Source organism: Barbus barbus, assembly GCF_936440315.1.
Source record: "Barbus barbus genome assembly, chromosome: 11".
In the NCBI taxonomy this organism is placed as follows: Eukaryota; Metazoa; Chordata; class Actinopteri; order Cypriniformes; family Cyprinidae; genus Barbus; species Barbus barbus.
The window spans coordinates 14,665,814-14,689,580 of NC_136739.1; the positions used below are offsets into that span (position 1 = coordinate 14,665,814).

General features: G+C 36.9%; 2 protein-coding genes across 3 annotated transcripts in view; one reads left to right on the plus strand and one right to left on the minus strand.

Moving 5' to 3' along the window:
- LOC306877293 (isocitrate dehydrogenase [NADP] cytoplasmic) overlaps positions 1–14,817 on the minus strand; it is a 32,782-nt gene extending 17,965 nt beyond the window's left edge. The window contains exons 1-7 of one of the 2 annotated variants that reach the window (XM_079428975.1): positions 8,956–9,052; positions 8,790–8,834; positions 7,854–8,120; positions 6,866–6,995; positions 3,460–3,751; positions 1,068–1,173; positions 282–459 (exon numbers count right to left, since the gene is read on the minus strand). In XM_079428975.1, coding sequence (XP_079285101.1) covers positions 282–459; positions 1,068–1,173; positions 3,460–3,751; positions 6,866–6,987 — 698 coding nt within the window. In that variant the 5' untranslated portion in view covers positions 6,988–6,995; positions 7,854–8,120; positions 8,790–8,834; positions 8,956–9,052. Of the gene's footprint in view, positions 1–281; positions 460–1,067; positions 1,174–3,459; positions 3,752–6,865; positions 6,996–7,853; positions 8,121–8,789; positions 8,835–8,955; positions 9,053–14,677 lie in introns of those variants that run through there. The other variant, XM_079428976.1, reaches the window with a different exon arrangement.
- Positions 14,818–16,141: 1,324 nt separating this feature from the next.
- Positions 16,142–23,767, plus strand: part of LOC306876760 (voltage-gated delayed rectifier potassium channel KCNH8-like) — a gene marked incomplete at its 3' end in the record, with an annotated part of 134,542 nt that continues 126,916 nt past the window's right edge. The window contains exon 1 of the mRNA XM_079428160.1: positions 16,142–16,364. Within this exon, the coding sequence (XP_079284286.1) occupies positions 16,289–16,364 (76 nt within the window). The 5' untranslated portion in view covers positions 16,142–16,288. The remainder of the gene's footprint in view (positions 16,365–23,767) is intronic.

Sequence of the window (23,767 nt, forward strand, 5' to 3'; positions counted from 1 at the left end):
TTAATGTAGGTAATCAACTGGGAAAGTTTCATGGTGATATCTGCTAGTTAAAAATTTTACCCTATTCACCTGTAGTGTCTCGCCTTAAGTGGGAGAACTTGCGCAATTGGTGGCCGACTAAATACTTTTTTGCCCAACTGTAAGCCTGTAAAATGAAATTTATAACAGGTGATTTAGGACTCATTTTCTTTCATTCAAAAAACCCTGTGTAACTACATTGATTACCAGGGGGAATTTATTCAGTGACAGTTCATAAAACAACCATTTCATTGAAGACTCACTTGTCATAGATCTCCTGGAAAATGTCTTTGAAGCGGCCATCATATTTCTTCAAAATGGTGTTCTTGGTGCTGAGGTACATCGGCCAGCCTTTGTTCAACCCCATCTGGAAAGAGCTGTGAGCAAAGTCCCGGATTGAGCTGTCGGTGTTGTACATCCCCAGAGCAACTCCACCAGTACCTAAACATACGTAATCACACATTAAGAAAACCTGGTCTAAAAGCAGATATGCTTGTGCCAATTTTATTTAGAAACAACTAGGCTATGTTCCAATAATTTCAAATCAAATATCAAATCTTTGCACAACATCTATTTCAGTTAGTGTTTATCTGGCCATGTGGCCTCATACTGTAACACTGACAAGACAAACATGCTCAATGCTCTCACAGGTGACAGTCCACTGCCATGACATCACCATAAAGAGACATTTAGGCATCTCTGACAAACAGAAGGGCTGCATTCAAAATCGCATACTTCCTATAAAGTAGGTACAAAACAGAGTTCAAGTTTATTTGTATAGCGCTTTTTATGATACAAATCGTTGCAAAGCAGCTCTACAGGAAATTAAGTTTCCACAATATATTTATATATTGCAGAAACTTCATATATTTAACTTATTTTAGCAAAATTTGGTAATTCTGTATATTGTCTGAGCGTTGGCATCCTCTGAGGGGTTGGCATGTGAAAAGAATAGCATGTACGAATTTACAGTGTTCATAAAATAGTATGCAAAAACTACCTGGATGATTTACTAATTACAACTGAAATTCTGAATCATTGTTAGCTACCTTCAAAGTCATGGACAACAAACTTGAGTGGCTCTCCTCCATTTGTAGGTGTGTATGTCATTTCCACTCTTCCAGGACCAGGAACAACGAAATCTGTGGCCTTGTACTGTTAAAATTGAAAACGACAGATTATCTCAGGAGACCTTTTACCTGTAATGCGATTTCACCGATATTAAAGAATAGGGATGCACGATTTTGGATTTTTGACGATATCCGATATGTCGATATTTTCAACTTTCAAATTTTGGCCGATACCAATATATTTCCTTTTCTTTGGAAACAACACCAAGTCTCTCCTGTGCAGAAATTATAAGCAAAATATTTTTCATTTTGGTTAGTTTTTAACAATAACTTATTTGTTAGAATTAAATAAACAATAATGAAGGTTTTTTTAAATTGAAGCTTTGAAAATATCTATAAATAAATTCTATATCAATCGCAAATTTTTTCCCCCAGAAAGATGCAGTGTTAAGTTAACACTGTTAACCCTAACATTTTATTTTAAGATTTAACATTTGTTGATGGTCTAAAGCAAAAGAGTTGTAAAAATTATTTTAGATCTTAAGATTTGTTTAAAAATTAAATTACACGGTGAATAAATCAGTATATATAAAATAATTTAATTTACAAGTGGCATCTCTGTGATCTTTTTCTCCTCATGTAAGCTATAGCTTCTGACCTTTAAATCAAAACATACTCATTTTATGACATCAATTACTACTTATTTAATCAGAAACAGTCTAAATAATAGTTGTGTATTTTGCTTTCATTTTATTAGAAGCAGGCCAACAGAGTCTGTGCTAAGACTCCTTACCAGTTACCAAGTCTGCGTATTATAAGGGACTTCTTTTTTTGTAAAGTTGCGTGAAAGAAATCCCTGGTCGCAGACTGCAGTTTTTTGGGCTTATTTAAAAGAATATGGTTGCTTGTTAGGGAAATCTGACAAGCAACTTTTTGTTTCTTTATTTATGTTCGCCGTGTTCTCCAATGAATAGATTGACACACTGTCTGCTTGCAGTTAATAGCCAACCAGTGTAATAATATAAGTGCGTAGTGTAATTTGCCATATGTTCCGCCCCCTCATTGGAGAAAAATCACATTCAAAAAGAAGGCGCATGACGCTGTAATCCAAGCGATGATAGAAGTAGACGTAGAGGAGGGACGACTTTCTTTTAGCCTAATTTTTACAATGTTTTTGTTATGTATTAATTATCATGGGCTGTAATAAAAAAAACAAGTAGTCATATCCTAATACTGAGTAAATACATTTGGTTCGAATAGCCTGGTATGGCAAGATGTCTTAAAATGTATTTTATTTTTTTTTACATTTAAACTTAGACCACATTATTAGATTACCTTTTGACTTCATGAATATACATGTCAGCTTAATGATTTTTTTTACTTTTTTATAATATTTTTAATAATATTATAGAATATAATATTTCCTTTTTAATATAATATATTATAATTTGATATATAATTTAATATAATATTTTTTATATATTTTTCTATGACGTTTATTTGGCATTTAGTTTTTTTATGTCATTTATTTGAGAGTTATGTATAAATTATTTTAAAATGGTAGAAAAACCCGTTTTTGACAAAAATAAAGCACTTTCCCGCTATACATGGCTGTGGGAAGGAGCAGTTTTGTGGTGCTTGGAATTCTTTATAATTAATTAAAAACAAATATCGCCACATTGATGACCCAAGAATGACCTCTATATGTTTTAGGCTATAAATATGTGGCTATGTTACAGCTCCCCTTTGAAGCTCTTGTGCTTTTCTCCTTTTCCATCTCTCCAATCATATTCTGCTCACAGGTGATTGGAGATGAGTTTTGTTCTTTTGTCGCTTGTTTTTGAAGTTGCGGTTGCTTATTTGTCTCACGAGAGTTGGCAACTGTGCTCATTACTGAGCGGGCATTATGACCCGGGGAGGCTGTCACTGCTGCTGCTGCACGTGTTATTACTGTTTGCTCAATCACACACCGAACGCGTCCGTGCTTTCACAGATTAAATGCAGCGATCCAAAACAGTGAATAAAATCATCATTCAGACAAAACTTTGCTTCAAGAATGAGCCACACTGTTGACGTGATCTAATCACTACTAGCACACCCTGAGCACATGCAAGTTAACTTATTCCTCTTATCGGCAAGACATATCTGCATAATTTTTCATATCGGGCCAATACCGATATTTACATTTAAAGCCATTATCGGCCGATTTCGATATCTGTCCGATAATATCATGCATCCCCTATTCAATAACGATTGCTTGGGTATAATGTGAACTTTGATAAAACAGCAGAAAGTATGATAAAATATACAAAAACCCAGAACAAATTCACAATTAGGCTTACAGATATTTTAATGAGTAAGAGCACCTTACCTGGTCTCCATGTGCATGCCTGCCGATAATTATAGGCTTGATCCAGCCAGGAACCAAGCGGGGAATGTTTTTGCAGATAATAGCCTCTCGGAACACAGTGCCACCCAGGATGTTCCTGATTGTTCCGTTGGGAGAGCGCCACATATTCTTGAGCTTGAACTCCTCCACGCGCTTCTCGTCAGGAGTGATGGTGGCACACTTGATGCCAACGTTGTAGTGCCTCACAGCCTCTGCCGCCTCAACAGTCACCTTGTCATCGGTGGCATCGCGGTTCTCCATTCCCAGGTCATAGCTACCAAACAGAAAGCAAAATAGAAACCTTTTGAGTTTTGCTAAACTATGTGAGCCATTCTATGATGTTCTTATTGCAAATTACATTTTAGTGGACAAAAACAAATAACTACAAAGGTCTATTATTCAAGAAAATGTTATTGATGTTGAATCAAATGGAAATGGGAAAAATACATTTCATAGCTTATAACCATAGTACACCTATGAGCTGCTTTGAGTTCCTACATTTCTGCTTACAGTACATTATTCTTTACTATAAAAACATCCACAATTAAAAAATAAAAGCCTACAATCTAGCTCACAGTGGCAGCCAAATTGGTAAAGTTGGACTCAGAACTACATTACACTATGCTACCAGTCAGACAGATGGCGTCCCATGGCACGCTTTAAATGAGGTCATTGGGAAACTAGTGCCATGGTAATGTAGCACAAAGTCACACTATTCTAGTGAACTGAAATAGAACAATTATTTTATTACTGTGATAAAACAGACAAAATGTTATTACAATTAAAATAACTGATTGAATTTGAATATATTTTGAAATGTAATTTATTCCTGTGATCACAAAGCAGAACTTTTATTATTATCAGTGTTGAAAACAGTTTTGTACAGTAGTAGTTTACATGTGTTTCCATCTTCTCTAAACATAGGGGTACAAATCTGTGGAATTCTGCAGAAAGCATTTAAATATGGTGTTAAATTTGCACACCGAATTCGAAATTTTCGTATGCATCATCCTTTATCAAAATGCTTGCTACGGATGCAAAAACGCAGAAAATCGAACCTGATCTGAATTTTTTCACGAAAAGTTTTGGAGGCAGTGTGTAAATGTGATTGACACAACGTGAGGTCGTATTTATTTTTTAATGTGTGAAATTTCTGATGAAAATTTTAGACTCAGTGTGCAATGACCTTTAGAGCAGACTAGGGACTAGAAGCTAGAGCAGAACTGTTAAAAAATAAATCCAGAAGAACTGTGGCAATGTCTCCAAGATGCTTCAAGAAACCTACCTGCAAAGCTACAGTACTGTTAAAAGTTTTAGCCACTAGTGTAAAAATGCTATAAAATGAGGATGCTGTCAAAAATAATGTCATAAATAGATTTTATTCATCAATTAACTTCTAGTAACTAAATTAAATCAACATTTGGTGTGACCACCCTTTGCATTTAAAGAAGCTTTTGCCCTAGGTGCACTTGCACATAGTTTTTCAGGTAGCTTTGCAGGTAGGTCTCTTGAAACATCTTGATGTTGCCACAGTTCTTCTGGATTTAGTCTGACTCAGTTTGTTCTGTTTCTTCATGTCATTCCAGACAGACTGGATGATGATGAGATCAGATCTCTGTGTGGAGCACTGGCTGCTGTCAGACAAAAATCTCACTGCGTTATTACAATTAATGGCAAAATGAATGTTTAGAAATATAAAACTGATATTTCCTACAGACATACTACAGCAAAAGATAGAAATAACTGACTTAAAACCCTTTTTAAGCTGGTGAAAAGACCAGTGTTCTAATCATTTTGGCCACCACAGTATTTTGAAAAGCAATTAAATCAAGAACATACTTAAACACATAGTGGGTGGAAGAAAATATACATATCAAAATTATACATCTCTCCATATATAATTTCTGCTACTTCTAAGGCACAGACTCCGTGTGGACCCAGTTATGTGGTAATGAATGCTTTGCGATTTCCAGCTACCAAAACATGCCTTAAAATGTCTGAATAGTCATGCATCTTCAAAATAAAATTTTCCACATTCATTTAAATTCACTAGTGCTCTGAGCAGCTGAAAGCAAATGAAAGGCCTCATCTGTTCAGCATATGCGTGACTGAACTAATGAAGGCGTCCTCACAGAGACTCTACAACTAGCTAGAAACAGAGTGACAGCCTTAACAACACACTTTGGAGAGAGCATGACTGAGCTACAACACAGCACTGCCGGCAGGGGGAGGATCTTTCCCATACTTTCCTTGTTCTGTGTCCTCACTATTGTGTTGAGCATGCTGTGATCTTTCACCCACTTTCCTTCCACTCCCTGGTATGATAATGATTCTGAAAAACTGTAGGTGGCGCTAGAGGACTTCAAAACAATTTAACATACATTTTGAAGAGTTGCCACAGACGTTGTTCAATCCATCAATGCAAAGCTGTGATGCAAAGATGGCATTCAACAATGCAACTAAAAGCACAAATGACAAGTAAAAATACGCAAACAATCTTACGATAAAAGCTCAAAGACCGGTCCAAAGTTCAGTGGAAGTGACTAAATGGACAGGCGTGAAGAAATCCCCCCTTAAGTGACAACACCTTTTTTGCTAACATACTGATAATACTCTTATCAGACCAATAACCGACCGACTTTTTACCTTGCAAGTATTCTTCAAATCTCCAGGTCAAGTTCATGCACAATGCTAAACACTTGATTTATTTTTTTTAACAAAAAAAGCAGGTCTTTCTAGTTAAAGAGCCACTCAGATCAAACCATAACCTATAAAGTTCAAAGTACAGATGCTGACAATTCATAACACGGAAAAGCACAGAAAGTGATGTTAGGTAATAAAAGTGCTAACTAATGGGAAGATACCATTTCCCTTTGGCCTTGAGGATTACTACATCTGTACAACAGGGAATGTTATATTGGTAAAACCTGACAGGAACCTGCTCAATGGCATGATTATTGTTAGTAATGTACAGTTATGTCACTAAAATAAGTCTGTGGCAAGTTTATATTGGTTATAAATATCTAAATAATTGAAAACTATTAAGTTACAATATCAGTATCAAAGATAAATAAAATTAACATTAAATTATTTATATATAATTTAATATACACACTTTTTTTATACACAATTCAAATATAAATTATTTTATAACAGAGAAATAAAAAGATTTTGAAATGAGTTTACAAATTATTTGAAAATGATTTCATAGTGCAAAAAGTATTAATATGGCATTAACATTAGCGCTATGGGTAAGAAATGACTAATTGGCAGCAAAGTGACATTAAATCAGATTAACACACAGGCTTAAACCTGAGTATTCACAAGGGAAATCAGATATAATGAGGGAAATACTCACCTGCTGTGAACGTAACACACTTAATCTCACCTGTGGAGGTCGAGCTCCAGATAAGGGAAAATTAGTTTCTCTTTTATGAGCTCCCATATTACTCTGGTCATCTCATCTCCTTGCATCTCGACGACAGAACCTGCTTTAATCTTCTGAGACATTTTGGACCCTGCAAGACCAATGACGGTTATATGTTAACATGTATAGTAGGATCAGTACTTACTCCCCGAAAGAGGAATAGATTCCATTGAGAAAAGTTACACAACCAGTGAATCAGCATTTTTGCCTTAAACCTGTTTTAACGAACAGTGGTTTTGAGCCTGCAGACTAATGAACACAAACCTCAGATCTAGAAGTCTGCAGTTTGTGTAGTTTTTCATAAATGGCTATACTAATACCTTAGTTTATCAGATGTGCATGGTAATACTGTGGTATCTTTGGACATGGTACCCTTTTAAGTACCCTGAACTACCACGCAAGTACAATCACTATATGGTGTTACTATCTCTGTACTGATGTACCAGCTTTTGTGAGAGTCATCAGCTATTCTCATGCAACTAAAGTAACAGCACCTGACAGACAGGCAGCCATTGTGTAATATGACACGGATATTTTATTCATTAAGTGTATCGCATCAATTGTGTCACTATTAACAAATGTTTCAACGTCTAATTGCAGTTCCACAAACTGGCACTGGTTAGGAAACAAAACAATTAGGACAAAGGTCAAATACAGCGCGTGCAGTCCTGTTTTACACATTTAAACGAATGTTTTATTGAGTCATAACGAAGGTTTAGACGAACCTGTGGTCGATCTGTCGTAAAAATTAATAATGCAAGTATGCAACATTAACACATGTCGTTTATATATGACCACCGAGGTTTCTTTTCAAAATGTATGTATCACTTTAAGGGTGTTTTCTTCAATAAGGGTAGTACTTTACAGGAAACGTCAAATAAAACAACAGCGGCTGTAATGTGATTTACCAGCTATTTTGAACGATCGCGACTCAATATACAACGCCTACCTTTTCTTTTGAGATTGTATTGGAGTAAATGGAGAGATGTCAGATGGTTGATGTGTCCTATGGAGGCTTCAGGCTTTTGGACTAGTCTTTCCTCTCAGATGAGCGGATGGCACAGGCTCTCTCCAGCTCTGCTCATGTACTTCTTCAATCAGATAATCCTCCACCAATCCAAGAGAATACGGAACTAGACTCAACGACTCCATTGTTTCCTATGTCCTCTAGGAGACGCTATGCAGCTCAAAAATGCATTTTCTTCACTTTTTACAACTGAAATAAAATGGGCAATAATTAACATTTCTTAATTTTTGGTCTTTTTATTTCAATTGTAAAAAAGTGAAGAAAATGACTTTGATTTAATGACTTTGAATAAATCAATTAAAAACTTGCTTAGAACACATACATTTACCCCCGGTTTCACAGACAAGGTTTAGGCCTAGTCCCAGACTAAAGTGTAAATCTGAGCTGTTTTAACTGAAAGAAACTTGCACTGACTGATCTTAAAATATATCAGTGCCTTTGTTTGGTCTCAAAATACACACCAGTAATGTTTTATTCTAAGGCATGTCAATAAAAATTACTTAAATTTCCTAATTGAACAATGGCCTAATCCTGGTTTAGTCTAAGCCCTGTCTGTGAAACCGGGCCTTCGACTCATAGATTAACATTTTAATATTCTAATATCCAATAAATGTAGGCAGTAAGGCACTCTATATATTTACTATATTTTAAAATATATTTGTGATTTTTGTAAATTAGCACATTAAATGCAATTTTCAAGAATCATTTTACCATTGATTAATAATTTTTACATATGTAGTCTTTGTAAAAACTATATTATATATACATACATACACATATATATATTACACACACACACATACAGTGGGGCAAATAAGTATTTGATACACTGCCGATTTTTCAAGTTTTCCCACTTACAAAGAATGGAGAGATCTGTACACCTCAACTGTAGGTACACCTCAACTGTGAGAGACAGAATATATTTAAATATATATAAAAAAAAAAAAACCAGAAAACCACATTATATGATTTTTGAATAATTAATTACCATTTTATTGCATGAAATAAGTATTTGATCACCTACCAACCAGCAAGAATTCTGGTACTCACAGACCTGTTAGTTTGTCTTTAAGAAGCCCTCCTTTCCTGCACTCATTCACTTATTCTTCTTCTTTTAGTTTAATGGCGGATCGCAAACCAGCATTTATAGGTGCGTACCGCCACCTACTGCACAGGAGTGTGTAACAGCAGGGTTTTATATGCTTTAGTTAAAAAACAAAAACTATATATTCTTAATTTATTTTCTTTCTTTTCCCTTTCTCCTTTCATTCCCCCCTCTTCTTTCCATTGCACCTATCTTCCCCTTTTCCTCCCTTCCTTATCCCTCTTTATTTTCTTCCTCTTTATTTCCTTTCCTTTTGAATTATAACCTACCTATATTTTCTGATCTAATCCTGTATTTCTTAGAAAAAGAAATAAAGCCTTACAGCAATCCCTCATTCCTTCCTAAATTCCCTTCCAAATTCCATCCACGTTTTAATCCATACATCTTGTCACGTAAAATTATCCTCTCTGCACTATATTTATTACACCACAAAATGACATGCTCAACATTTTCTGGTACATTACAACAGTCACATTTATCAGAAATGCATTTTGTCATTAAATACAAATTTGATTTTAATCCTGTGTGTCCAAGTCTTAACCTTGCAAGAATCACTTCCTCTTTTCTACACTTCCCTTTAAATGTTTCCACCATGATTGATTTTTGTATGTTATAATAGCGTCTCCCACTTCTTCTGCCATAAATCCCTCACTGCCTTTTTGATTAATGATTTGGCCTCACCTTTTCCAAATGGAATTTTCATAATTTCATTCTCATTTAATTTCAGCGCTCTCTTTGCAATCTCATCTGCCTTCTCATTACCCTCTACATCAACATGAGCAGGAACCCAACAAAACTGTTTTTATTACAAATTACAACCCACTTATTACCTGTATTAATTGCACCTGTTTGAACTTGTTACCTGTATAAAAGACACTTGTTCACACACTCAATCAATCAGACTCCAACCGCTCCAGTATGGGCAAGACCGAAGAGCTATCTAAGGACACTAGGGACAAAATTGTAGACCTGCATAAGGCTGGGATGGGCTACAGGACAATAGGCAAACAGCTTGGTGAGAAGGCAACAACTGTTGGCACAATTATTAGAAAATTGAAAAAATTCAAGATGACTGTCAATCTCCCTCGGACTGGGACTCCATGCAAGATCTCGCCTCGTGGAGTATCAATGATCCTGAGAAAGGTGAGGGATCAGCCTAGAACTACAAGGGAGGACCTGGTCAATGACCTGAAGAGAGCTGGGACCACAGTCTCAACGGTTACCATTACTAGCACACTACACCGTCATGTATTAAAATCCTGCAGCGCGCACAAGATTCAAGATTTTTATTTGTCACATACACAATTATACAGAGTATAACCAGCAGTGAAATGTGGGTCAGGTCCGCTCCAAGGACAGTGCAATTATAAAGTATACAAATATTAAGAAAAAGAAAAGTAGAAAAAAAATAAAAATAAAATAAAATAAAATATAAAAAATATAAATATAAATGTGCAGGACAGTATGTTGTTGACTTAGATAATAATAAGAGGAATGTGCAAAAAGTTGTACAGGGTATTTGAATAGCAGCAATATGAGGTAGAACAAATTATGAATAGCTTATTGATATGGTGATATTTACATGGAGCCATGTGATGTTATGACACAGAGTTAGAGTTTAGGAGCCTGATGGCCTGGGGGAAGAAGCTCCTCCTAAGTCTCTCAGTTTTTGCCATCAGGCTACGGAAGCGCTTACCAGATGGAAGCAAAGTGAATAGCCGGTTACCAGGGTGATTTGAGTCCTTGATAATTTTAACAGCTCTACTTTTGCAGCGTTTGAGGTAGATGTCCTGCAGAGAGGGGAGAGCAGACCCTGAGATGCGCTCAGCTAAGCGCACAACTCTCTGTAGTCCCAGAATGGAAGTCCCAGAATGGAAAGTTTTCAGGATTGCTGGTGAGACCCTGAATTTCCTCAGCTGTCGCAGGTGGTACAGTCTTTGCCTGGCTTTCTTAACCTGTGTTTGGATGTGTGTAGTCCAAGTCAGGTTCTCGGAGATGTCTACACCGAGGTACTTGAAGTTACTCACCCTCTCCACAGGGGTCCCACTGATCATAAGAGGACTGTAGGGCTGTTGCTGTCTCTTCCTAAAGTCCATGATCAGCTCTTTAGTTTTGCTCACATTCAGAGAGAGACAGTTGTCCTGGCACCATGATGTGAGTCTCTCTACCTCAGCCAAGTATGCAGTCTCATCGTTGTTGGAGATGAGGCCCAGAACCACAGTATCATCAGCGAATTTGACAATAGATGTGGAGCTGTGAGAGGGCACGCAGTCATGCGTGTAGAGAGAGTAGAGCAGGGGACTCAGGACACAGCCCTGTGGGGCTCCTACGTTCAGGGTGATGGAGTTTGAGGTGAACTGGCAAACTTTCACCACTTGAGGTCTGCCGGTGAGGAAGTCTTGAATCCAGTCACAGAGTGAGGGGTTTAGGCTGAGGTCTGAGAGTTTAGAAGCCAGCTTGATGGGGACTATAGTGTTGAAAGCTGAGCTATAGTCAATGAATAGCAGACTTACATAATTCCCAAGGTCCCCCTGCTCAAGCCAGCACATGTCCAGGCCCGTCTGAAGTTTGCCAAAGACCATCTGGATGATCCAGAGGAGGCATGGGAGAAGGTCATGTGGTCAGATGAGACCAAAATATAACTTTTTGGTATAAACTCCACTCGCCGTGTTTGGAGGAAGAAGGATGAGTACAATCCCAAGAACACCATCCCAACCGTGAAGCATGGGGGTGGAAACATCATGCTTTGGGGGTGCTTTTCTGCAAAGGGGACAGGACGACTGCACCGTATTGAGGATGGATGGGGCCAAGTATCGCGAAATTTTGGGCTACAACCTCCTTCCCTCAGTAAACGCATTGAAGATGGGTCGTGGCTGGGTCTTCCAGCATGACAATGACCCCAAACACACAGCAATAGCAACTACGGAGTGGCTCCGTAAGAAGCATTTCAAGGTCCTGGAGTGGCCTAGCCAGTCTCCAGACCTGAACCTAATAGAAAATCTATGGAGGGAGCTGAAACTCCGTGTTGCCCAGCGACAGCCCCAAAACCTGAAAGATCTGGAGAAGACCTGTATGGAGGAGTGGGCCAAAATCCCTGCTGCAGTATGTGCAAATCTGGTCAAGAACTACAGGAAACATCTGATCTCTGTAATTGTAAACAAAGGTTTCTGTACCAAATATTAAGTTCTATTTTTCTATTGTATCAAATACTTATTTCATGCAATAATATGGAAATTATTCAAAAATCATACAATGTGATTTTCTGGATTTTAAAATATTCTGTCTCTCACAGTTGAGGTGTATCTACGATGAAAATTACAGATCTCTCCATTCTTTGTAAGTGGGAAAACTTGAAAAATCGTCAGTGTATCAAATACTTATTTGCCCCACTGTATACAGTGGTGTGAAAAAGTGTTGGCCCCCATCCTGATTTTTTATTTTTTTGCATGTTTGTCACACTTTAATGTTTCGGATCATCAAAAAAATTTAAATATTAATCAAAGTTAACACAAGTAAACAAAACATGCCGTTTTTAAATGAAGGGTTTTTTTATGAAGGGAAAACAAAATCCAAACCCACATGGCCCTGTGTGAAAAAGTGTTACCCCAAAATTACCCCAAGAGCGCAGCGACGACTCATTCAAGAGGTCACAAAAGACCCCACAACATCTAAAGAACTGCAGGCCTCACTTGCCTCAGTTAAGGTCAGTGTTCATGACTCCACCATAAGAAAGAGACTGGGCAAAAATGGCCTGCATGGCAGAGTTCCAAGACGAAAACCGCTGCTGAGCAAAAAGAACAAAGGCTCGTCTCAGTTTTGCCAGAAAACATCTTGATGATCCCCAAGACTTTTGGGAAAATACTCTGTGGACTGACGAGACAAAAGTTGAACTTTTTGGAAGGTGTGTGTCCCATTACATCTGGCGTAAAAGTAATACAGCATTTCAGAAAAAGAACATCATACCAACAGTAAAATATGGTGGTGGTAGTGTGATGGTCTGGGGCTGTTTTGCTGCTTCAGGACCTGGAAGACTTGCTGTGATAAATGGAAACATGAATTCAGCAGTCTACCAAAAAATCCTGAAGGATAATGTCCGGCCATCTGTTCGTGACCTCAAGCTGAAGCGAACTTGGGTTCTGCAGTAGGACAATGATCCAAAACACACCAGCAAATCCACCTCTGAATGGCTGAAGAAAAACAAAATGAAGACTTTGGAGTGGCCTAGTCAAAGTCCTGACCTGAATCCTATTGAGATGCTGTGGCATGACCTTAAAAAGACGGTTCATGCTCAAAAACCCTCCAATGTGGCTGAATTACAACAATTCTGCCAAGATGAGTGGGCCAAAATTCCTCCACAGCGCTGTAACAGACTTATTGCAAGTTAACGCAAACGCTTGATTGCAGTTGTTGCTGCTAAGGGTGGCCCAACCAGTTATTAGGTTTAGGGGGCAAGCACTTTTTCACACAGGGCCATGTGGGTTTGGATTTTGTTTTCCCTTCATAATAAAAAACTGCATGTTGTGTTTACTTGTGTTATCTTTGATTAATATTTAAATTTGTTTGATGATCTGAAACATTAAAGTTAAAAAATAAAAAAATCAGGAAGGGGGCCAACACTTTTTCACACCACTGTGTGTATATATATATATACACATACACATACACATACACACACACACATATACATACATATATATATATATCCCACACTAAATTCTGATGTTTAATTTTTGGTTAATAATAATATTGTGGTTTCGGCTAATAATTTTAAATATAATTGCAGTTCATTTAAAAAATGCTATCATTATCTCGCATTTCCAGAAGGAATTGTCGATCTTCTTAAAATCCTCAATTTATGCATAGCAACAAAGTTTTCAAGCTGCATAATATTTTGATGATAAACCCCTGTGTCGTATTTGTTTTCATATATTTATTTATATTTTAATTGCACATGTTTTTGCTGCAATTTGTATTTGTATTAAGTTTTGTTTAGCTAAGCTTTTTTTTTTTTTTTTTGGAAAAACATTTTGTATTTCTCCCAATAGAATATGCCTTAATCCATTAAAACAGAAATGTGATTCGTGCATTCTCATCACCGCGGAGAAACCACGTGACCAATGCGTTGCTTTTGGTAGCAGTATGAACACTACTTTACAGAATAATGAATGACACGGAGGACTTTAATAGAAGCCAAACTGAAAACAAACAATTAAGAGTTGAAACAGAAATTATTATTTAGAACTAATTATTATTTAGAACCGGCCCGCCCATTTTGGACACTCACTTTTATCATATTTCAAGGCCAGTCCTCCTTCTTTGCTTTTAGCGCACCCACTTAAATTTGGGCTGCGTTCTATTAAACATTCTTTAAAAAACTGACCTAAGTATAATTTGACAAGTATGCAATTAATTGCTGTGACATACTACCGCGTCATAAAAGTGCGTCCTGACGCCACCAAAAGTGACAGAATACGCGCCAATTTTCATAAACCAAGCTGTTAATGATTTTGTTTTGTACCAGCTTTCCCCTACACACATAATATATGGGTGGTTTCTAGTTTCCATGCCTCCTGCAAATCTTCACCAACAAAAGCAGATGAAACATGTAAGTTAGGCTAAAACAGATACAGGTTCACCCAACCTCCAAAACGCATTCTGTTTCTTGAGCAGTCCATGTTCTCAATCCACCTTCACGAGCACGCTGCTCTTCATGTGCTGACACGGTGTGCTTATCCTCTGAGTGTGTGTGAGCATTGAGCAGTCGTTTGGCATCTCCTGTGTGAATGCAGAATTCAGATTTACCGGCAGATGTCGCAATTCCATCACTCAGTTTGTAGTAAGAGTCCCCTGTGACTGCCACAATATTTTGTCCTTTATGCCGGTGTTTACTGTAATGGTTTAGCATACTTGAAATCTACCTTTTATTTATTTAGTATATTTTTATAACAATGCAAGACATGGCAAAGGAATCCTGATAAGTCAAGTTGCAAACTGTATGAAACAGAAGTGTTTTGCATTACAGCTGTGGCCTAATATATTGTATTTTATTTAATATATTCCTTTGGAATATTTTGGGCAGCTGGAATGTGAGTTTGTAGGCCAAGGTGACATTCAGCTTTAGGTTTGAGAGTGTAAGCTTTTCAATCTGAAACAAGACATCGACATTGAATAGAAAAACAACAAAATGTTGCCATTATTTTTAAACTGTTTGATTTATGAATCAATGAAAAATATTTGATGTTGGACATGATAAAAAGGAGGAATCTACTTTTTTTGAAAAACGTAAAATTTTTGTATATATTTTTATTTAATTTTATTTATCAATTGTCTAAAATGTACTACAACACTTGCCTTGGACTGTGAATTTTAAAACGGTTGTAAAAGTATAAAATATGTATTTTTGAAGTTCTGTAAGTAGTTTTTTTTTTTTTTTACGAAAATATATATTTGTTTCTATCAGGTTCTTTACTTATTTTTAAAAAAAACAAAGTTACAGTTACACCACCTTGACAAATGAGGTGTAGACTATTCAAGTAATTTTAATGTATTTTTGAATAACTTATATCCAGAATATAAGTAAATAAAATAAATAAAATAATAAATAAAAAATAAATAAATAAACAATCTCACGTGTTATGTGTAAAATCAGGAAACGATAAGAACCTTCCACAGTCACTAAGTATTTTCTTGTGAAAAAGTCTAATTTCTTACTAAATCAAAATTTGGTTTGTTTTTTGATCATTTCATCTTAATAAAGAATCTTTAATAAAAAAGACAAGTAGTACTAGGGTTCTAGCCTCCTTGCCAGATTGGTCACCACGTGACGTGACACCTGCTGGTTATAGCAACCAGAGAAAGCCAGTAATATAGATGTAGAGAGGAAGGATCGTGGTGCCACAGGAGTCCACACGGCATCAGTGCGCAGTCGCTTCACCAGTCAGAGCTCCGGTCTCCAGCGCTGCCGTTACGCACAGGTTCATCTCATCTCCAAGCACCTGACTTACAAAGACACGTACGCGGATTTTCGCCCTCTTTATGACACGATGTGAGGCAGATATGTGGGCTTTTTGTTAAAGGATATGGTCACTGTTGAGCTGCCAAAGTGGAGCCGCGCGTATCACGGATCGGGGCGCTCCTGCAGGGTCTAGGATGCGCGCCCGGAACATCCCGATTCTTACCCGGGTTCGGGGCTGAGCAGGATTCCACTGCTGGGCGCAGAGGCGGGAGGAGGACGCAGTCGACCCGCTCCAGGATGCCTGTGATGAGAGGTCTGCTGGCCCCGCAGAACACCTTCCTCGACACCATCGCCACCCGTTTCGATGGCACCCGTAAGTGCGCAGACCGTACCAACTTACCGTTCCTTCACCAAAGTGTCAAATGCAAATACAAAGTGTTTTGGGCAAATTTAACAGTCACCCAAAGCTATTTACAATAGTGCGTAAAATGGAACAGTTAAGCTCTTAATGCACGCGTGTGGACATATGAAATCCTTTCGTCTAGCAGTTTGGTCATTGTCGCGTAACATTGTTCAGGGTAACCAGTGACAGCAGTCATACTGCCATACTACAGCTAAAAGTATTTTAGACAATATTTTATAATTATGCATGCACGCAGTTGTATGTCCTCAAATAATTAGAAGAGTGCATGGGATTTTTGTACTTGTCACATTGCAGGACAATTTAAGCGAACTGTAAAAAAAGTTTAAACATAGTTATATTTAAATATAGTAAATACATTAAATTACATAAAATATATAAAATATTTAAATAGCCTATAATAAAATACGTTACATTTTGGTATAGAATTAAAGTTAATGTCCATGTTATTTGTCAGCTACAGGTATTGTGTAACAATGAGCTCTGGGTAATTCTTGATTGTACTTAATAAATCTTAGAGAAAGGGATTTATAGTTTCATTTCCCTGTCTTGCTGAGTTCAGGTTGCTGCATATCTGCTTATTTTGGATGTCCTGTGGTGTGATCTGTTCCCTGACATCCCTAGTACATTTTGTCTCATTTTCTTCTCGGCATCTCAAATAATTACGTAATCTGAAGAACAGAAGCAACACAATAAGATTTAACTGTGTTTTTAAGAATACATTTTACTTGACATCTGGATGGCTCACTGAGATTGAAAGAGGACAAAAATCCTTTAAAGACGAAGACAGGTGCATCTGTCACTACTCCAGTGCTGCAGATGAGAATACACACTTTTGAGCTCCCTTCCCATTCTTTAGGCCAATCTTTCATCTAAAGCCACACAGAGTGAGTGTGTGGCGATCTGGCTGATTTGTAAAGTGTTTTTTGAGCAGAAGGGATGAGTAACTTGCGTTCTGTCCGGCTGAGCAGTGGGTGTGTAGTGGATAGGAGGTCACTAACATGCAGCTGTACATCCAAAACTATTTGTCTGTCCAGTGGTCTAGTTTAATATTCTGGGATATTCTGGGTTAAATTCAAACTAAGCTGAACTGACAGCGTTTGTGGCATAATGTTGAATACCACAAAATTTTTATTAATTTCCACTCTTCTTAATAGCTTCAATAGCATAGCCAAAAACATAAACAATATGCATCAGGTTAATACCATTTAAATGTAGGGAAAAAAAGCTCACTAACCTTTTCTTTTAAAACTGTGCAATTTTGTTGCCGTGACAACGAAATTCCATAAACCCTGTAACCCCAAAAATGACTAAAATTATTCAGCTTTTTAGTTTTAACAGAAGAATTAATTGAACAGCATTTGGAAAATTATAAACTTTACAGATCTGCTTTAAAATCCTCTAAAAATTGGCCCCATTTACTTCTATTGAACTCGTAATATTCATTTAAAGATCTGGATTGGTAATTGAAAGGGTGTCCAAATCACGCAAAGGTTCATCACTATCAACGCTATCAATTTATTAGCAGATGTGTGCAACCTCTAGATCACAACCCCACGTGCTTTTATCTTTAACTGATCATCAGCGATAAATAGATACACACAGAGGGGGACTGCTTTTAGAGAAAGACCCCTATGACTGTAAATAGAAAATAGAACTGGAATAAAAGCCTGAAGTAAAACGCCTTCTGGAGATCCTTCGCTCAGAGCTGGTGAAGACAAGAACTAATATTATCATTTGCCACTTTATCGCCTTGCACATGGTTGGGATCAGCTGCATTTAAACTCAGTGTGACGTGCACTATCAAAGGTTTTATTCTGCTGTTTGATGCTAGAGAAAAGGAGAGAAAGAGAGAGTTTTGTGCTGCTGGCGTGCTCCCATTTGAGAGGAGTTCAAAGACAGGCCCATAGAGAGAGGGCATAGTTGCTGTAGAAACTGATAAACACTGGACTTCATTATTGCTTCGGGGCTCCTCACATTCACACATTCTAACAGGAAGTGATGGACTAGTTTTGAGAGTTTGCATTAGGGATGAGCGGATCAATCTTTAGAAATATGATTCTTCGGTAAATCATATTAAGAGGTCAATAAGAAAAATATTGATTCTATGTTTGTTTGTTTTTTATTATTATTCTAAGAATTTATTCTAATGATGATATAAGAAATAGTAAAACATATAAGCTGTAAAAATGTGAGCTTTTGTTTTTTTTATTATAATGATATTAAATAGTGAAATATACAAGCTGTGAAAAATATGAACTTCGTTAAAAGTTAGAACTTAATTTAAAAAAAAAAAAAAAGTTTTGAAATATAGAAACTATCTGTCCTTCCACTCATCTGAACTTGATTAAAAATGCTAAAAAGCGCAAGCAGTCAGACAGCGTTAAGCCACAGAGAGCACCGCTTGCCAAGGGTAATGACAGAAAAAAAGAAGCATCATTTGCATCGTTTGTTATTTTACTTCACTGCATGACATCAAAGCTAAATGTGTATTATAGTCTGATAGATATAGCTTTTTTTTTTTATAAAACTATATATGTTAGACATCACATCTCACTGCACATTCTCGATATGAGCTTACTAAATCCAGCTACCCGAAGTGTTTGCAGTGAAGAGCTTCAGATTCAGAGAGAATGTAAAAAAAAAAAAAAAAAGGATGTGATTCGGTCTTTGTCATCCATATTCAATCAAACATTCATTCAGAGTATTCAGCACATTTCAGACAGAATAAATGCAGGCCTTTCCATTCACCGAACACACAGTTAATTACACACCCCCTAGCAAACCGAGTGCAGTCATCATAATTAACAGCCGCCAGTGTCAAGAATTCATCTCGGCCTGTTTGAGCGTTTGTTAAATCTGCAAAGCAGATGAGAAAGAAACTGAACAAAATATCAGAGTGAGCCATAGACTGAGTCTAGTCGCACAGTTGCACAAACACACACACACACACACACACACACACACCCCCACGTACGTACTTAACAATCACTTTCTCTTCTTGACAGAAGCTAATGTGTACTTGATTTGTGGCATTTTGATGAGTACCTAATATAATACACAATACCATTCAGAAGTTTGTATTTGGTAAGATAATTTTGGTAATGTTTTCCCTAGTGAAAAATAAATATAGTAGAATGTGAAAAAAATTGAAATACATTTATTTAATACTAAGTATATTACAAATTAATTTACATAGGCCTATTTATGCACTTAACCCTGCAATTGTACTTTTAGTATACTAAACTGGTCTGCTAATATGGAACAACTAATTTTGTACTTAATGCACTTTAATTGTGCAGAAGTAATGCTGAAGTCCAACTAAAGATATAATGAAGTATATTTTAGTATAAAGTGGAACTATTGCAAGTATACTTTAGGTATACTTTCAATATCTTGCATTTAAAGACAGATATCATTCAAAGATCATATAATCCTCGTCAGTAGTGATATTAAAACACATTTTAGGCTTAATATTAAGAAATGTGCATTATGCACAAGTGATACTCCAAATAAAGTTATGATATCAGAATATCGATCGAGCGATATGTCAGTAAATATGTTAATAGATCTGAACTATACTTAGTATGACACAAGTGTATTTTAAATATATCACTTTTTTATTAGTTTATTTGATCAAAAATGAAAACATGAATGCTGTGAAATATTATTTTAATATATTTAAATGAAATTTATTTATTATATTAATTTATTTTGTATCGATTTATATAGGTTGAGGAAAAGCTGCATTTTCAGCATCATTACTCCAGTTTTCGTTGTCACATGATATTCTGAAATCTTTCTCATATTAGTGCTCAAGAAACATTTCTTCCTATTATCAATGTTAAAATAGTTTTGCTACTTTTTTCAGGATGTGTTGATGAATAGCAGCATTTAGAACACCATTTATCTGAAATAAAAACATGTTATAATAATAAAAAAAATATATAATGTGCCCTTGTGGAATAAAAGTATTAACATATTAAAAGAAAACATACTGATCCCGAACTTTTAAACAGTATGTATTTAATAATTAGTTGAATATAGCTGAGCAAATGTAAAAGAGAGCAGATATTTCACATCTCTGTGTTCTGGTCAGTCCTCAGCTCCCATTTTGCTATGATCCCAGTGCCAGAAATACCCTAATCGAGCCAGCGAGTCCTTGTATTAGTGAATCGTCTATATTAATTTTGTTCGTATGCTCTCTGTAATCAGGTTAGAGTATGTTCACCAGATGGACCCTTTCTTGGCTCCTGTATGTCTCTCTGTGTGTGTGTGTGTGTGTGTGTGTGTGTAAGTTGCACAAACACACTCACACACATTTCTCTAACTTAAGCACATCAAGTCTCCTGGAGACCCCCCTTCTGTATTTGTTCCAGTTAGCCATTTTGGCCAGTTTTCTTGCACCTGTGTGAAGCAGTCGGGTCTGCTCCTTCAGTTCCTCTCTCTCTCTCTCTTTCACAGGCTGTCTTTGGGCTGCTCATTAGTAGCTATAAGGCAACCATTCAGAGTACCTTAGGTTCCAGAAGACCGTAGCAATCAGTGCTCAACATTGTTTTTTAGTTCACAAACGAGATAGATTTACAGTAAATGATGTGTGTTTGAGAATATTTATCACTAGAATCCAACTAGCAACCGGACATGAGCTGGTCAGCACAGAAACTATATGAAGTTTTGCCAGAAACTATTGCATGGTGAATTTCTGTAAGGGTTGCAGTGGCTGCATTTATGGAAAGAGAGAGGGTAACGATAATCAGCAAAATCTTGATATGTCCGTCTGGTGTTTTCGAGGCACAGACTACGGTTGTCTCATGAAGTTAGGATGACGTCTAAGTGGAAGACTGGTTTTCTACAAGTTTTTTGTATGTGTGTGTGGCTAAGAGTTTCTCCCCAGGGAGGTGTACTGGCTCCATGGTTAGGCACAATCTGCCCCTCATTATAAAGAGAAGACAAGAAAACATTGGCCACCGGTGAGACAACAATTCAGAGAGAAACAGAGAGCGACAGGCTGTGAATGACCTGAAAGACAAGTCACATAGAGCCTTCTTCTGTGGCAACACACGAAGCTTCAAAATTGACATCCCTGTCAGAACCCTTTGTGTATTATGAATGCGAGGTCTATGTGTAAACAAACAAAAATTGACTTGATTGCACAAGCACTCAGGACAGACTCTGCAGGCAGAATTCTGCAAGAATGGCCAATAACACAAAATTAAAACACTAATTAAAAAAATGCAGAGTTGACTGCCTAAGTCACATTCAAAGCATTTTCATCAAATTTTACATGAATGTGCAATGAAAATCTTCTATAGTATTTTGACTGGGTATAGGCTAAATCTTACTAAATGCATGCTGTCATTATATAAGCAGGGTCAGAGACAGAGTTGAGTGGAGAAAGCAAACATCAAACTGAGAGACACTGAGCCTGCTGTGCGGTGTAATTCTCCAAAAAATTCTCTAACATCATGACACTTACATAAACATTCAAACATGCGAACATGTCGTGCAACAGGCTGCATTCCGTTGACAGTTAGAGTTTGCAGTGACTCTAATTGGTCTGAATGAATGAACTCCTTTTCACTGGTCTATTGACAAAGCAGTGACAAAACTTCCTTAATTAATCAATAAAGGTTTCCATTTACTGTGGCAATCTGATGCCTATGCAATTCATTTGGAGCAAAGTCTATGAAACTTTTATGGCATTAAAACTATAAAAAATAACCAGCAGGCTGCCTTCGGAACGTAACTGTGAACTGTGGTATGAGACTAATTACTATGATACTGCATTGCCTCTAATGCCTATAGCAATCTGACTTCAGCCTTGCAGGAAGTTATGTTTTTTTTTTTTTTGTAACAAACAATCCTGTATATTGCATTGACTAAATGGGCTATTTATTACTGTACATTATATCAAGATTACAACATCCACTTTTGTTTACTATATTTCTGATGTGTTTCCAGAAACTTTTAGGTTATAGTGTCACTACTTCATACTTTGCTGTTTTCATAAACTGTGTAGAGATTATTTGATTAACTTGTTTGTTTTGACATTTTAGTGGTTTATTTCAATTTTGCACAAACTCTTGGTGGCATTTTGCTGACATATCTAGATATATTACAAAAGATGTAGCGGCATAAGTGCAGCAGAAGCCTTAAAACATCTCTCAGGGACCTATAACATTAAATTGTGAAGCTAATGCCATGCAATGTTGTGGATTTCCTTCTAACAAAGGCTCTTAACCATGTCCAAATGTTTTATCCAATAACCAAGTGTCAGTCATTGATGGGAGCACTGAAGAAAACAAATCAAAGGCTTGTAGAGGAGAACTTTGGAAGCACTTCAGGGTCTCCAGGCACTACGGGATAACCTGGCTCTACTAGGCGATGCTTCGTTGAATCCCAATGAATTCATATGTATGAAAACTTCTGAAGCTCTTTCATGCCTAGGGCTGTGAATGCTGAGGGAGAGAGAATATTCAAGGTCAAGACTATTGGTTTAACTTCATACCAGCAGATGGATTTGATGTTTTGGCTGAAATTCCATCAGTTTGTCAATTTGTCAGTTGTTGAAAATCAAATTGTCTACTTCAGTTCCGCTTAACACGTTTAATGATATCTATACATAAATATTCACACAGTCTGCCAATATGAATATTCATATTCTACAAAATATGCACATAATTGCAGCATACAATTATATTAGATTTTTATATTATTACACCTGCACCTGTTAAATTCTGTTTTTAGCTTGCGTCTCCTTGTGATTCAAGTTGCTTCTTCACAGATGGTGGAGGGAGGTATTTGTGAACGATCCGGAAAGGGGTGTTTGAGGTGACAGGAAAAGTGACAGTGACAACTGCAGGTTTGTCATCCAGGATCAAAGTCACCGTCATCCACAAGAGCGAGAACAGCACAGCGGTTCATTGGCAATATTTGCAGGTGATCTCTCACATAAGAAGATTGTTACAGGATAATAAAGCACTTTAGCGATCCTAGAATTTGTTAAGAAGCTTTATAAAATGTTTACGTACAGTCCTAAAGCAGTGGGACGTTTAACCGTTTGTGAAAACAGATGTCTTTGTATATATCTCCAAACAACTAAAACGCAGAAGAGCTGTTGTTGATTCTTTCTGCAGGCGATATAAATGCATGTCCCTATAAACGAGTCATTCATTCAATCAATTCATTCAAAGAAACACAGATTCATTCAGGAACTTATCAAGTAACTGTATTTATGAGTGACTCACTCAATCAATTCTTTTTGAAACATTGTTTCATTCAGGAATGAAATGCCACTACTGTGTATTGCTCAGAGACACAAAACAACTCAACTGTGATTTCATTTTTGTTTCCGG